Raw genomic sequence first — 15,447 nt, 5'->3', positions numbered from 1 at the left:
ATAAGGATTGGAAGCCTATCTTCCTGCATTAAAAGAGAAGCTGATGATGATGATGTTGATAAAAGGGGAGAAGATAATTAGATAAATGACTCGCATTGCTGGGATTTAAAATAACAACAGTTGACAAGAAAAAAAAAAGGGGAAAACAAACTCTAAAATGAACCGTTGAACTATTTAAAAAGAAAACAGGCGGAGGAGGCTCCGAGCCGTTGCGACGGCGTGAGGGCGTCATTTGTGAAACCCCCACCGACGGAAAGGGGCCAGGACCCTCAGTTGACCGTTGGACTCCTCGCTCTTTAGAGCCGTTGCGGGGGCGGAGGCGCTTTTTTCGAAAACTCCCCCGACAACGGTCTCTCTCTCTTTCTCTTGCTATCTATGCTGAACGGGGAAGAGGGGATCCCCTGATCGGTCACCAAGTGGGTATTTTCGATTCGATTCTGGTTTCTCAGACCGGCTACAATGGAGGAAGCTCTGGAATCCCGACAAACAGAAGTCCGAACCCAAAACGATGATGCTGAACCCTGTGAGAAGAAGAAGGGAGCGGCGCATCGACGGCCCAGAGTGAGGGTGGTCAGTTCTAGGTTTATGTCGCCCGTCGCTCCGGCTTCTTCATCTTCTTCTTCCTCCACTTCCTTGGATTGTCCTGGTTCTCTGAAGTGCCCAATCCCGAGGCGTGCTCCTCCTCCCTCTTCTTGTTCATCTTCTTCATCGTCGTCTTCTCTTGGTACCAACCTCAGGGGTTCGCAATCGGCGTTGAGAAGGCGGGCAAGTAACTCGTGCCCAAGCACTGATGACGACGAGGGTGAGGGCGACGACACTGACGACGATTGCGCGAGCTTGGACTCGACTCCTATCAAGCCCGATGGAGGAAGGAGCATCATCAGTCGTCCTCTCCGGCCAGCGATAAATCAACAGTTTAATTTTCACCCGTCCCCCTTCGCGTCTGGTCTACAGCAGGGGAAGAGACGAGGAGCGAAGCAGTCGAAGGAAATTGTGGAGCTAACTGAGAATGTCGATCCCCTGGACGGAAATAGGAAAGTAATGAACACCATGATTCCCAAGCGTTCAACTGTGGGCCGGACCCCGAAAACAACATTCGTGTACAGCCAGAACCTTTTGAGACATAACCCGCACGGAGGAGTGGTCTCCTCTGCTTCAACTACGGCTGCTGCTAGGCTGGTCCAATCGAATGGTCTAGTTCCTGGGAAGAATGAAGCTCCTGGATGTGGACTAAACGCCGAAACAGTTCGTGGGGGGTGCTCAAGTGACACCATTAGCAGCCAAGCAATCATATGCGACAGTCCTCCTCTTCCAGTTCATGGCAGCAATGCTGGCAAAGGTCGTGCAATGCATGGCTGCAGATCTTCAATGCCTGAGTCAGATCTATTGCCGACCATGTCCAGAAAAACATTAGTAGAAATGAGTCGCAGCACCAGTGGAGATCCCTTTGGTGATCAGTATCATAAGTCGGTGGCACCTCTGTGCAGCCGATCTCTGAATTCAACTCTGTTAAGTTGTCAACAATCTATCTTCGCTGACAGCCCAAGCAAGTCAGTCTGCAAATCTGTCACAGCGTCGAAGTGCTACCCGAGCCCCACCAAGACAAGTAGCACGTATCTGCCACCACATCCATCAAATGCCAAGAATGTTGCTTCTGTTATGAAACCAGCTGTTGAGCCAATGAAGAGAGGAAAGAAGTTGTCTGGCCATCAAGAAGATGCTCATCTTCTTCGCTTGCTTTACAATCGCCATCTTCAATGGAGATTTACAAATGCAAAGGCAGAGGCTGCTATGCATGCACAAACCATTTCCGCTGAGGTTTGTTCCAGAATTTTGCTGTCTTGGAATAATTTTATTGCCATTTAGTTCAATAATGAATGAAAAACGACAACATCTATACTTGAATAACTTTAATATCGCGAGGTCTTTATACTGGGACAACCAGGACAGAACATGGTGAACATGCGCCCTCCTGAATAATGCAATTCCAACACATCCAATAAGTCCGGCAATATCCTTTTACGTAAAACATATATAAACTTGTGGTGTTTTGGCGTTTTCTCTTATGTTTTCTCCAAGGGCCATGGTTTCATGAAGTGGTGTTCCACATTGCTGGTCTCCAGTCTTCCCTTGGCTCAATATGCTATGAAGATTGCTGATTTAAGGTTTCATGTGTCTCTGCAGAGATCGCTCCATTGCTTGTGGGCGAAAATTTCAGAAATGCAGCAGTCTGTGTCCAGCAAACGTGCTGAAATTGAGAGACTCAAAGCTTCCCGCAGGATACGCAGCATTCTTGATGGACAAGTAAGCTTCCTAATTGTTTTATCTCTTCGGTAACGTTTCATAGCTAGTCGAAATGTGTTTTTGGTTTGGATGGTAAGAAAATTGGGTTGTGGAGTGAAGAGCTTCCCGCTTATCTTCGCTGCTGCTCTGCTTTCACCAGCTCTAGTTGCAAAGGATAGCACGAGGATCATTTCCTTCATAATTGCTGTAATATGAGAAACCGAGATTCCGGCATCTGGAGAAACAACCCAGTTAATAATAAGTCATTTACATGCTACTATGGGGTCAGGAAACTAATTTCACTGGCTTCAGACTCCCCAAAAACGCTGTTTACCAAGTGGACACCTGAATGAGGATGGCCTGAGAAAAAAGCATTGTAAGATATTACATGTCAACCCGTAAGCAAATGAATCACATACGTCTGGCCCTTTTTCAGATTGTCACTAAATTGATCATAAATATTCAGCGTTATAAGCACTGTTTTTCTATTTCAGCTGTTGCTTAATAATATGTTTGGGTACCTGCGCGGTCTCCTGCTCAATGTGAGCGTCAGAGTGTAGACGGCATAAATTTGAGGATACATTCAGGTGGTTTTCACTGTTTTTGCATTCAAGCAAACAGACGCCCGGATGCCATGAATGTGAAGTTCTTACACTACTTGGATGCCATTATACATTAGGTTTCGGAGAACAGGCCGAGACTCGCCTAAAATAAATTTTGACGTGTAGTCTTCCAGGGACCCCAAAGTTCCAAACCTTTGCTCGTTGCATTGGTGGGGCATGGGAGTTTGTGAGCTTTTAAGGAGTAACTATGAGAAATCTGACGATGAAACATAAAACTGTCATATGAGGGTCATTCTCTGATACGTAAATTACATTATCCAGATGCAACATTTGGAAGCATGGAGTGACCTGCGAGAGGAATACCTAGCTTCTCTCTCAGAAGCGACAAAAGCTTTGCAGGACGCTACAGTCAGACTCCCTATAGATGGAGATGTAAAGGTGTACTCTCTCTCTCCCCACTTGCGGTTGCATGTCATATGTCGAATAGTTCACATATTAGTTTTATTCAGTCATTTTCGTTTATGGTTAACTGTTTAATATTGTTTTGCAGGTAGATTGCAAAGCAATCCAACAGGCTGTTAGTGTAGGAGCAGATAACCTACAAGCTATTTCTTGTTACGTGCAAAACTTCATGCCAATGGTATGCTAGCACATCCCAGGCCCCATCAGAAAGGTTGCGTAGACAGACTCTAACAAAAGCTTTTGTACACACTCTTATGAGCAGGTGGAAGCAGCGAGTTCAAACGCATCAGCACTGGCATCCATTGTAAACAGAGAAAAAGCAATGGTTGAAGATTGTGAAGCTCTACTGTCCATGGCACATGCCTTGCAGGTAAGCCAAAACCCCTACAACGTGTCTGTTCCTCCTTCTGAAGTCAGTCAAATTATTGATACCTGTAAATCATTGTCGCAGATCCAAGAGTGCAGCTTGAGGAGTAACTTGGTTCAGCTAAGCAACCGAAGAAGCCATTCAGGACAAGCAACACTTCAGGAATAAATAATTCCATCTCATTCACCCAGCTGTAATGCCATCAATATTTGGCATACAACTCATTCGTATGCGTTCATCAAATAATGATTCTGAGATTGTTTTACTCCTGCCAAGCAAAATTGCATGAGAATCTGAGATAGCTTGAACGAAGTCTTTGTACAGAACAATTTGAATAAAGTTGAGAGATTATTGTTGATTTTGTCAAAATGCATGGTTCAAAACAACAACATTTTGATAGAGCGAGTGCAGCTTGAGGAGTAACTTGGTTCAACTAAGCAACCGAAGCCATTCAGGACAACCAAAGCTTCAACAATAAACAATTCCATCTCATTCATCCAGCTGTAATGCCATCAATATTTGGCATACAACTCATTCGTATGCGATCATCAAATAATGATTCTGAGATTGTTTTACTCCTGCCAAGCAAAATTGCATGATAATCTGAGACAGCTTCAAACAAAGTCATTTGTACAGAACAGTTTGAATAAAATTGAGCACTGTTAGTTGCTTTTGTCAAAATCCATGGTTCAAAAAGTTCTTAGAGAGTGCGCTTTTAGAGATTTACAAATCCCATGGGGCCATGGAAGGCTCCTGATATAGAACGAAGGAATGTTTCTTCCGATAGTCACAACCACATTCACAAAAAATTAGAACAGTCAAACCTGTTTGGCTTGGTTTGGGGCCTAGCAGAGGGAGACAGGGCAGCTGTGACTTACGGGAGCTTTTAGACTCCGTTTACCTGGAACGCGTATTAAGCATTTTCCTTTGATCGGTAGGGCTTACAGTTGAAAATGGGTGGATCTATGAGGCAGCGGTTGAAACAAATGCCCACACTTTAGGTCCATTGTCATCCCAAAACATTCTGGATAGCTATCAACGGTGTGTGTGTGAGGCTTATGTGATTATGTATCCAATAGAAGCAATGTATCTTCCCGAGTCCACTTGAAGTCACTCCCTATTTTTTTTAAGAACAAAGTTATGCGAAACTAGGTAACATTTCATTGATACGAAGGGTCCACTTTAAAAATGCACTTGTTGAGCCCCGTACTGGAGAAAAATTGTTCGAATGAATGAGCATAAAATCCTGGAATTAAGTGCCCATCGGCAGTTCGAGTATTTTTGTGTGTGTGTATGATTGCACCTCACATACATAAAAAGCACACAAAAAAGAACGTAGGAAACGAGATGGATTCATCGCTCCCTTTTAGTTAAAAATCGTCACTGGTACCACCATACTTCGATTGGCGGAAACGATCTTCGGCAAGTTGTTGAAAGGAAGCCGCCTTCGAAACATGGATTATCAAAAATATTCGAGTCCATTGGGCAGCACCCTTTATGGAAAGGTACTTGAATTAGAAGGGTAGTCGCCTCTTCTTCTTCTGGATATACATCTTCAGCAGTGTCTTTTGGAAGGGCTCGACTGAGAGCGACGTGCGGGAAGAGTTTTCCATACAGAGATGCGAAACAATGGGTGGGAGTCTGTAAAGGTGAAATATACCAATTCGCGCTTCTTTTCTTTCCCAGGAAATTTTCTCGGCGTGTTCTGTTTTCAGAGGGGTCGTCCAGGAAGGCATATATTCGTTTCGTTCTCGCCTACATCCTGTTTCTCCTGTTGCTTTCTTTCGCTGCCTTCCAAATTATTTGCTGCTCTCTCTTCTTCATCGCATGCCTGACCAACAGGCCCACGCTAACTGAGATACCTCTGACTCCTTTCTTTATTCCTTGCTCACATCCAGACCAAAACATGTTGGTCATTGTGAATTCTGTCTTTTTTCTCCCTTTTAAGCCCACTGAAACTCTTCCATTGGTCTTATTGTCCATCCATTCCTCGTCGTTTCACCAACGTGAGAACAATGGCAACTTCTTCCTTCGAGTATACACCAACATGGGTGGTGGCTGTCGTCTGCTTGGTCATCATTGTCTTATCTTCAATTATGGAGCGAGGCATCCATTATTTGGGGAAGGTAGCTTCCTTCCTTTATGTTCCTTATATTGGGTGGTTTTGGTGGTGACGCGTTTATCTTTTCATGTTTCTTGGAGGGCCACTGTATTTTGGTTCTGGACACCATGTTGAATTCACGTTCTTCGTTATATTCTTTGTTCTTAATTTGTTGTAGTCATTGAAGAAACAGAAACAGAATGCACTATTTGAGGCCCTCCAGAAGCTCAAAGATGGTAAGCGTTAATTTCCCTCTCTCGCTGCACACCATCTTGGCAATTAATCTTTCTCGTCGTTTCTGAAGCAAGAGTGACCATTAGTTTGATATCTTCTTTTCTCTTACAAAGAAGCAAAAGGAAAAAAAAAAAAAGGAAATGACTTACGCTGCTGTTTCAATGCAGAGTTGATGCTGCTGGGTTTTATTTCGTTGCTGCTGACTGTGTTTCAAGGTTCAATTAGTCGCATTTGCATTCCAACGACTGCTACTGGATACATGCTTCCGTGCAAGCTCGAATACACAAACGAAGCTAGCCACAACCAGAAAGTTTCTTCTGGTGGAAGACGGCTTTTGGCTGGAAGCGTGGAGGGAACACATTGTCAGCGGGTATGCTACATTTTTTAAAGTTCTGAATGTTCATTAATTAATATGTATAGGATTCTTAGATTATGCAGTCTGCTTTGTCTGGTAGTGTCTGGTCTGTTTGCAGTTATCTTCAGCGTTCAGAGCTGTTTTTGATGAATCTAACATGGAAAAATGTCGTATTTGTATATCCAAAAATGTTGGATTGAAAAGAAAGTCATGAACTTCTCTAGTGTACATTACACTTTCAATGGTCTTAACTTTGTCGTTCACAAAGTCTAATCTAGATATACGGTCTTCATGACTCCAGCATTTTTAGCCATTCTGAGTCCATGTACGAGGTTAGATTTATCAAAAAGAAGGCTCGGAAGTACCAGAGAAATGTGAACCTCATACATGTAAATGCCATAATCTAATTACCGGTACAGGATTCTTAGATTTTGTCCCACATACATATTTATTGGAAGCTGATACATAACCTCCGCAAACTTGAGAAACGTTACTGCTCCTTTCTTTCGCTACAGTCTAATAGATTTTAAAGGGAGAAGATTCTACAAAAAAAGAGGACAAGAGTGCAGGCAGCCAAGGTTCTCGTGTTTATAGGTGTCAAAATCTAGTTTTTATATACAAGATTTTCCTTAGAAATCATCCATGTTCTTCATTTCTTAAATGGTTCTTCGTGTTAGGATCCTAATGTTTTAACTTTTAATGACATAATATTTCTGTGCCAAAATCAGTCGTGGGCTTTTTGGCATGTTGGCCAGGTATCTAATCTGTGATATCAGAATAAGCTCCACATTTGCACTTCAAGTTGCAGACAGGGTGATATAGGAAGACCTACATTTACAAAGGGAAGGTTTTCAAATATAGGAAAGGTTACCTGGAATGAAGGCCTGATTTCTATCTCGGAATGGGCTGCCCAGGCTTGATACATTATGGTCCTCGATTAAGGGCTAACTTTGCATGCTAAAATTACCACAGGAATTTTTGATACATTGGTTATATGCATAAAGCACTTAATGTTGCTTCCAATATCATGGCATTTCCACAACCAGGTAAAAGTTCAAATGATCATGTATAGATTGCAGTGTTTTTACTTCATCTCATTTCTTTTATTCATAGTTTCATACTCATGCTACGGGCTTGACCCTTGTAGAAAGGATCCACAAGGCCACAATTGTTGAAATGACAGCCAGCTTGAGTTATGCATAGATCTCAGTGCTGATATTTGCTTTAAATGATTCTTACACTATTGGAAGCTTAGGGTGGTTAAAATCACAGATTCTTATAGCTTCAGAGTGTCAACTTCACTATTTGCTTTAATGGTGTTTTTGGTAGTTTTCTCAGGTAGACATTTGCTGTTTGCTTTCAGTTTGGAGATCTAAAAGATCCATCTTGGGATGTGCTTGTAATAAAAATCTAATTTTCCTTTGGAGTTCTATCCATTGCTTCATCAATTTGTTAACATCCCAAGTGTAAGAATGACTCGAGAATTGTCTTACATCTAAGATCCTGAGAAAGTTTCATGACCATATATATGCCCAAGTTTCTTGCTATTTTGTATCTTAATTCTTTCCTTTCAAGATGCAAACTAGAAACTTGCCAAGGCAAAGGGTCACCAAATTCCATTCACATCCGTCTTGGGATATCATTACAGTTATTAACATCAGAACCATTTCGTCTCTCAAACCTAGGGGAAAGAAGGAAGGGGGAGGGGGGGTTTAGGGGGAACCACCAAATTGGGTTCATGTCAGTTTTGGGCTGAAACACTACATTTAACATCAGAGCTGCTTCAGCTCTTAGACCTGGGGTCCAAGATGTGAGGATGCGTACCCTTGAGGAGAACATTAACATTCCAGACTCGAGAATGGAGGTTGGTTGCTGATTCTCATTAACCATTTGCAAAATTATAATTTTCTTTTAGCTTGTTAAAATGGTATATAGTTCTGTAGCATATCTTGCAAGGTGTGTCTAGAACCTTTACCAGCTTTTGCTATATTTGGAGACATTCTAGTTTTCTGTAAATATCTTCATTGGAAAGTATTGCTGTTGATAGTCCTCAAGTAAACAAGTGCAGACTGCCGAACTGTCGTACATGAGCAATTCCATAATGCAAAAAATGAGATTGACATAGATCCATTTTTGTCCTCTTTTATCTTTTATCTTTTTTTTTTCAGTCTCATGCACACTTTTTTTAATTATTAGTTATGTTCCCTTTTGGTGCTGAAACTGTTCTATCATCTATGGTACATCTGTGCCAAATCTCAATTTCATGACTTTTGTTGTAACAGTAGTTGAGCTTGTTACGTTCATTTGCATTAAGAATAATGATGGTATGGTGTTGATAAGTTCCCTGTTGTCCAGGGGTTTTCTCCTTTACTTTCTCTAGAGGCACTTCATCAGCTGCACATTTTTATTTTTGTATTGGCTGTTGTTCATGTGATATTTTGTGCCACTACAATGGTTCTAGGAGGCATAAAGGTAAGAACAACCATATTAATTTCAAGGTACTTTTGAGTGTTGGTTTTGATCCACTCATTTAAGTCTACATTTTTCATCACCGAATGTTAACTTTTGGTTTATTAGATTCGTGAATGGAAGCAATGGGAGGACTCTGTTAGGCAGAACATTTCAAAGCCTGAGATGGGTAAGTTAGCATCGTTTCTCTTGGTGTAGAATACCTTAGATCATGACTATTTAAGTAACCAAATTTCAAATATTATTTGTTGCCTGAGTGGGCAAATTGAAATTAGAAACATGCTTCTGTGTCTAAAATGTCCCAGATAAATTCATGTGCAGTCGCATCAGGGCATGTCCACCACCATCTTGAGTTTCTGAGGGAACATGCAGCTGGCTTTTGGTCAAAGTTTGGTATTCTTAGGTGGACAGTATGTCAATCTCTTCTTATTGATGTTGTTTTAACTTTTTTCCTTAAATCGTTAATGGTGGCACTGGGGCCAACAAAGAATATAATGGAAGTAATTCAGTATTTTTTTTTCTGTGGAACTTTTTGGAGACTAATATCATGCTTTCATTTGTTGATGTTTCTGCAAGTGAATTGTAAAATCTCTTTTGGTGAAGATTCATCTTGAGAAATTATCACATTTTTTAGGAGTTTTTTCCAGTGTTATACATTTAAGAAAATATTATGAGAAAAATGTTCTTGATAGTCTTGCTGGTTGCAAGCTGATCTTAATATCCTTTGGCTTGATGTCATATGGTCTGTGTGTCATACAAGTGTGACCTGCAGGCAGATGATGGGGGATGGCAATTTCAAAAAGTTTGGATGCAGTGACTATTTGAGGGAGTGGGCAGTATGCAACAACCTACAGGCCCTTGGCTCTGTCTTCCTGAGGAACTGTCAGGGAGATTACATGAAAGAGCAAGGCATGGGTTGATTGTTTACCTTGTTGCTCTCTTCTCATTGCAACAATGTCAGGTAGAGGGGCAAGGGCAACATGTTACCTCCCTCTTCTGTTTTGTCAAAGAAAGCCTCTATTATTATTGTACTCTTATTAACACAGTGTAACACAGTTGTCTCAGGTCTAGTATAAACAAAACTTAAGAACAGTTCAAATAACAGATGATATATGAAGCAGAAATGGGGTATTCATGACCATGCAACGCACAAGCACTCTAAGGAACTTCAGGGTTCTGATGCATGCCATGTAGTTACCATGAATCACATGTTACACTCACGCCAGAATGTACCGTCTTTACCGGTGGAAATGAAGGTCTCCCATCTGTATAAGTGTGTAGAGGGTGTAAATTGTATTATAGTTTCTTTTTATTCCTTCTTCTTCGTGTGTTTTGATTTTTTTTAATTCTTTTGCTGGTGAGATTGAATGTTTATGATCTTTTTTAATTTCAAAGTGAATCTTATCTAAGAAAAGTGTGCTTCTAATGTTTGAGCATATGAAAGTATGATGTCTAGCATCTATAAAGGGTATAGAAGTAGAAGCAAAGATGGACATGACAGATAACGCATCTTTCTTTCGTTCACAATGGATTGATACTTAGAAGACATGGGATTTGAACATTGTTTCAGCCTTGCCACTGTTTCAGTCTTTCAGATAAACGTTCAATAAGCACTACTACAGAAATGGTTTCTTTGTTACTTTCAGCAAACTTTCTTACCTTTTTTTTGGTATTTATACTTTACACTAACTGACCCGGGGCGAGAAACTTCATTGCTTGCCTGATGCATAAAATCCCTCAGCTTATCACTCCACCATAGGGCGAGCCATGCTTTGGCTCGTGCCAGGCAGCTGATGCATGTAGAGGTTGAACTGTGACTGCTCGCCCAGCAGCCTTAGACTGCTTTATAATGCAGATCCTCTTGGAGCCTAATTTTCTTTAAGTGATGGAAATACTTTCAAGCAATGCTCTCAGTATATCATTGCTTAGCCTCCTAAATGAGAACACCTTGTTAAAGTTTGCCTTAGTTTGTCCATCTTTTTATTTCTATTATAAAAAGGACCACCACTGCTTCTGTTTTCTAATAAAAAGCTGCTTTATTCTCTTACTTGCTCATTTACTCACAATTATATTAATTTACTTAGAATGATTCCCTCCCCCCTTCTCTCTCTTGTCTTGTAAGTTGAGCAAGAAGATTGGATAGAATGTTTTTATGGTTTTATTCACCCAAATGATACTAATGGTTTTCGGGATTTTGAAATGAAAAAAATTGGAGAATTTACTCGAGAACAATGTCTTGTGTGCCTAACTGTATCTCTTACTAGAAAAGGATATTCCTTCTTTTACTTTAAAAGTTTTGTTATTTTAATTTGCTGCAGTTGTGCAATGACAATCCATATGATTGCTGGATGGCTCACATAAGTGGAAAGGGAGAGCTGCCACTTTTAGTGGAGTTGTAGAAGAACTTCCTTTCCACAACTATGCCAGTCACCTTTTGTTACGTGTAAACAACCTAATCACGTAGTTGCTAGTCCATTGGACATCTAAAATTATTAGCCTTATTATTTCATCTTTGCAAGTTTGGGGTAAAATTTATGGTTTTTGAACTCAAGTCCATCAATTATGATGCAACTTAACCATCCAAGATCTCTATGGATTGAAGATTTCTTATGAAAACTTGTTGAGTCAATTTTCCTTTCACCTCTTACCATGTGTATTGTTCATTATAGGTGTCTTTCTTCAAGCAATTTTATGATTCAGTGAGCAGGTCAGATTACTTTACCTTGCGACGTGGATTTGTTATGGTAGGAAGCCTTTGGAGAGAAGTAATTTTTTGTGTATTGAAATTTTGTTGCTTCTTTGTTCCTGTTTTGTATTTGACAATTTTTTTTGCATTTCATCCGTTTTCATTTTAGACACACTGCCCTCGCAATAAAGATTTTGACTTTCACAAGTATATGATGCGAACATTGGAAGATGATTTCAGAAAGGTTGTTGGCATAAGGTGATTTCTGGTACCCATTCCATGCTTAAGTTCTGGTAGCAATTTTTAGTGTTACCCATGAGCATTTTCCCTGAGGGTGCATACTGATAAAGTGGTTTCAAAATGCAGATGGTACCTCTGGCTGTTTGTCATTGTTTTCCTGCTGCTGAATGTTAGTGGTGAGTTTGATAGTTGATGAGCATGAGCATGCTATTGAATGTGTTTCTTGTCTTCTATCAGGCATGAACTTATCCTCCTCCTCATTGTCACCCAGAACTCAACTGTTATAAATGAAAAGTTGGACTCATTTTCTGAAGGCTGGAGACCGCGATTGGAAAGTTTCTTTTCACTAAAAATTACTGAAGATATGATGCTTGATAGTGTTGGGACATCCCTGAAACACCTGAAAATGTAGTGATCAATAAAAACAATGCAGATAAAAAAAAAAGTGGGTGAGAGAGAGGGAGAGAGGATCTTGATGTGGTTCTGAGAAGCTCCTCCTATGCCCACGGCTACTTGATCCTCATTTACTTTGGGATGACGTATGAAGTTACAGATATAGGAAACAGTTGGAGGTTTAAAGTTTAAACCAAAACCTAAGCTAAACCTAACTTACATGGGAGGAACCTGAAAATGAGCTATAAAAACCACATTTGTTAAAAAAAAGAATGATGTGAAGGGGACATTCTTCGATGCTAGTTCCATTTTGACTTTTAAGAAACAACTGCATTAAAGAGTTGAATCGGGCTAATCTTATATAGTTTTTCTGTATTCACATTGCAGGATGGCACACATACTTTTGGCTGTCATTTTTACCATTGATTGTAAGGTTTCTTTATCTAATATATCAAACTAGCAATTGTGAAGTCGATGTCTCTGAGTACTATCTGTGAAGGTTCCACATTTTAAATTTAATTGCATTTATATGTAATGGTATATTGTTGAAGTTTACTTATTTTGATTGTTTTCTATTATCTGGGACTGTTTCACCAGTACTTCGAAGTCTCATCTACTACTCTGAAGTAACTGCATGCCACTTAATTCAACCATGGTTCACTTAACAGTTAGGCTGCAATGGGGTTTAATTCATGCTGATTACTCCTGGTTTTACTTTGGTTGTGATTGACAATTAACTGTTGTGTTATCTTTTTCTCTCTTTTCTATGTGTGGGGGTTGGGGACAAGGAGAAGGGGGAAGGGAGTGGTGGAGGGACAGGTCTTGTGTTTGGTGCCTTAAATGGCAGAGCAGAAAGACGAGTCATTGATGATCACTGCTGTAGTGATCAATCGTGTTATCTGATGACTGAGGATAGATTATTTCGTTACCAAAAGTCGGTGATGGCTCCTTAATCAAATCTTCTTCATGCTTCATGAATTGGTCCTGATAGTAATTCATGGAGTGGACTGAGTACTTTTTAGGTTTATTATCATGGCATGTGAGAAATAGGTTCTTGCATCATGGCAAAACAGGGGAACAACCTTGAGAAAGAAAAGGACTAGAGTATCAAAATCCTTGTGTGGTTATTCAGAATTATGCTTCCTGATGTACTATTACTCCTTGGCTTCTCAATAGTTGAAGTTTCTAGATTGGCTTGTCAAATGTGGCAATTAATTTTCTGTTTCTTCTGTTGCTCTCTTTCCCTAGCTTCTACTTGCTGTTGGTGCAAAGTTGGAGCACATCATGATTCAGTTGGCAAAAGATGTACAGGAACAAATAAATGGCACTGGTGGAGAGTTTCAGCCAGTGAAACCATCTGATGATCATTTCTGGTTCAAATCCCCTAGCTTTGTTCTTTACCTTATCCACTTTATATTATTTCAAAATGCATTCGAGATTGCCATTTTCTTCTGGATATGGGTAAGTTAAGTGAAAATACTTCTTATAATTGATGTTTTCTGTATAAAGTTGATTTTGGGATGACAGTATGCTTTTTTCTGTTCATGTTCTTAGAGTACATTTGGCTTCCACTCTTGCCTAATGGATAAAATGGCTTACATTGTCCCAAGGCTTATTATCGGGTAAAATTTGGTAGATAATTTGTGGAGTTGTTTTTGTGGCCATATTAACAGTTCTTTGTCGCAGGCTTATCGTTCAGGTGCTTTGCAGCTATAGTACGCTTCCTCTGTATGCGCTTGTCAGTCAGGTAATCTACCGCTACGTTTCATGATAAGTCTCTCATCTGATCAGTTTAGATCTTTGAACTCTAAAATGGCTTCATTTTTCTGATTGTAAGATGGGTAGCATGTTCAAAGCAGCAATATTTCATGAAAGGATGCGCGCTGGTTTATACAGTTGGGCTGCTGGCGTGAAAAAGAAAGCAAAATTGACAGAAGATTCTGTCACACAGAAGCTTGAGATGGCTATGGGAACATGGAGCACTGTTAGACATGATGGGGCTTCAACTTCTGATGGAACTGGGACAGTAATAACTCTAGTTCCTGAAATGGAAATGCCAACCTAGACTTTCTCGTTCTTTGTCAATTCGAATGGCACGGAATGAAGCAACCGAGGTGGAGAAGATCAATGAAAACAAAATGCATACTGTCGAGCAATTATTTTCTGAATGCTTGTTGTTGTAAACTGAACATAAGCTGCCCCCTGAAAGGGATGTTAGCAATTTTTAGAGTAATTGACATTCAATTCCAATTGGAATTTGACTATATAGCTGGCAAGACAATCTGAAACTGGTAACTGATGAACATGGTGGTCCCTTGTAAAATCAAAATCTTATCTATGTAGGCCATGATATGATGCTAGAACAGTGATTATAAAAATCAAACTCCAAGAGCGCATCTATATACTGGATCTCAAAAAGAGACAAGAAGGCTCTTAAGTCGCTTTTTGGCCCTATCTAATTCATAGATGCAACTTTGTGTTGCTGATCTTGCGTTTATGTTGCCAACAAGAGCTCTGACACTGGTCAGTAGATCAGTAGCATGTGTACTTCTTTATTGGTATAAACTGGCCTGGAGTAGATGCAAAGTGGACATGATCTTCATCTATTGAGTTTCTAAGGACTCATTTTTTTTTGAGCCATACAAAGTTAATCCCATCAAGAAATGTCTAGGAGTTCATTATCCAGTTTGAGCTTTCTCTGGTGTTGTCCTTGTAAAGCTTGACGGTCTGATTTCCCTTCTTAAAAGCTTTCTCATCATAAAGTATTGATTTAGATGATAGCTACCAGCAATTGAAAATACACAGAAAACCGTACTCGGTATGTAAAGTGAAAATGAGAAAGGAAGCCAGGAAAGTGCAAAACTGAATTCCTGGAAAGGAGATATTCTTTTCTTGACCAATTTGTTTGGATATGATTAGGGGGCGTATGGTAGAACTAGGTTTTAGAGTTCTATAAGCTTTGTTTACACATTGAAAACCTGGTTTTTTGAATAACTTAAAGGGAACTGGGATTTTGACTTTCTTTTACAAAACCAGATTTTGTCAAAACTGGATTTTTTTCAACACCAATTTTAATGGCACCCAAACACTCCAAAAACCTGATTTTAAAGTGCCACCCAAACACTCTCTTAATGTTTTTGCTGCACCAAATTGAGTAGCAATCTAGTTTGCGTACATATTGGATTTGGATGCTAAATGTCAATGCATTTGATTACTGACCCGAATTCTGATCCATGTGGTTGGACCCCGTGAAGAAAATAGAATCCGATTAGATGACGTCCAAGAGCAAGACAG

At 40.1% G+C, this 15,447-nt stretch overlaps 2 protein-coding genes across 5 annotated transcripts; both read left to right on the top strand.

The window, feature by feature from the left end:
- The first annotated feature begins 228 nt into the window (after nt 1-228).
- On the top strand, nt 229-4,277 carry LOC116250975 (protein ENDOSPERM DEFECTIVE 1-like). 2 transcript variants are annotated; one of them, XM_031625000.2, is made up of 6 exons: nt 230-1,818; nt 2,185-2,304; nt 3,168-3,284; nt 3,397-3,486; nt 3,571-3,678; nt 3,760-4,277. In XM_031625000.2, the coding sequence occupies exons 1-6, from the start codon at nt 460-462 to the stop codon at nt 3,841-3,843; spliced, it is 1,878 nt and encodes a 625-aa protein (XP_031480860.1). In that variant the 5' UTR covers nt 230-459; the 3' UTR covers nt 3,844-4,277. The 2 variants fall into 2 exon arrangements, with proteins under 2 accessions (XP_049932535.1, XP_031480860.1); XM_050076578.1 differs by lacking the exon at nt 3,168-3,284 and having other exon boundaries at nt 229-1,818.
- A 679-nt stretch (nt 4,278-4,956) lies between these two features.
- Nucleotides 4,957-14,417, top strand: LOC116250756 (MLO-like protein 13). Of its 3 annotated transcripts, none has more exons than XM_031624673.2 (14): nt 4,957-5,324; nt 5,955-6,012; nt 6,178-6,380; nt 8,721-8,837; nt 8,943-9,003; nt 9,156-9,244; nt 11,504-11,599; nt 11,690-11,778; nt 11,887-11,936; nt 12,541-12,581; nt 13,402-13,614; nt 13,708-13,775; nt 13,840-13,900; nt 13,991-14,417. In XM_031624673.2, the coding sequence occupies exons 1-14, from the start codon at nt 5,295-5,297 to the stop codon at nt 14,216-14,218; spliced, it is 1,404 nt and encodes a 467-aa protein (XP_031480533.1). In that variant the 5' UTR covers nt 4,957-5,294; the 3' UTR covers nt 14,219-14,417. The 3 variants fall into 3 exon arrangements, with proteins under 3 accessions (XP_031480533.1, XP_031480531.1, XP_031480532.1); XM_031624671.2 differs by having other exon boundaries at nt 4,958-5,801; XM_031624672.2 differs by having other exon boundaries at nt 4,960-5,801; nt 11,504-11,578.
- Nucleotides 14,418-15,447: the final 1,030 nt, after the last annotated feature.

The sequence above is a fragment of the Nymphaea colorata genome, chromosome 3 (assembly GCF_008831285.2).
Source record: "Nymphaea colorata isolate Beijing-Zhang1983 chromosome 3, ASM883128v2, whole genome shotgun sequence".
Classification (NCBI taxonomy): domain Eukaryota; kingdom Viridiplantae; phylum Streptophyta; class Magnoliopsida; order Nymphaeales; family Nymphaeaceae; genus Nymphaea; species Nymphaea colorata.
The sequence above is the reverse complement of the archived record's forward strand: the minus strand, read 5'-3'. Positions and strand labels throughout refer to the sequence as shown.

Coding starts and splice junctions, on each gene's coding strand:
- LOC116250975 (XM_031625000.2), top strand. CDS start 460: ATGGAGGAAGCTCTGGAATCCCGACAAACAGAAGTCCGAACCCAAAAC. Junction 3,487..3,570: donor TGCAAAACTTCATGCCAATG/GTATGCTAGCAC, acceptor TCTTATGAGCAG/GTGGAAGCAGCGAGTTCAAA. Junction 3,679..3,759: donor CCATGGCACATGCCTTGCAG/GTAAGCCAAAAC, acceptor TCATTGTCGCAG/ATCCAAGAGTGCAGCTTGAG.
- LOC116250756 (XM_031624671.2), top strand. CDS start 5,691: ATGGCAACTTCTTCCTTCGAGTATACACCAACATGGGTGGTGGCTGTC. Junction 6,381..8,720: donor AGGGAACACATTGTCAGCGG/GTATGCTACATT, acceptor CCTGTTGTCCAG/GGGTTTTCTCCTTTACTTTC. Junction 11,600..11,689: donor TAGGAAGCCTTTGGAGAGAA/GTAATTTTTTGT, acceptor TTTTCATTTTAG/ACACACTGCCCTCGCAATAA.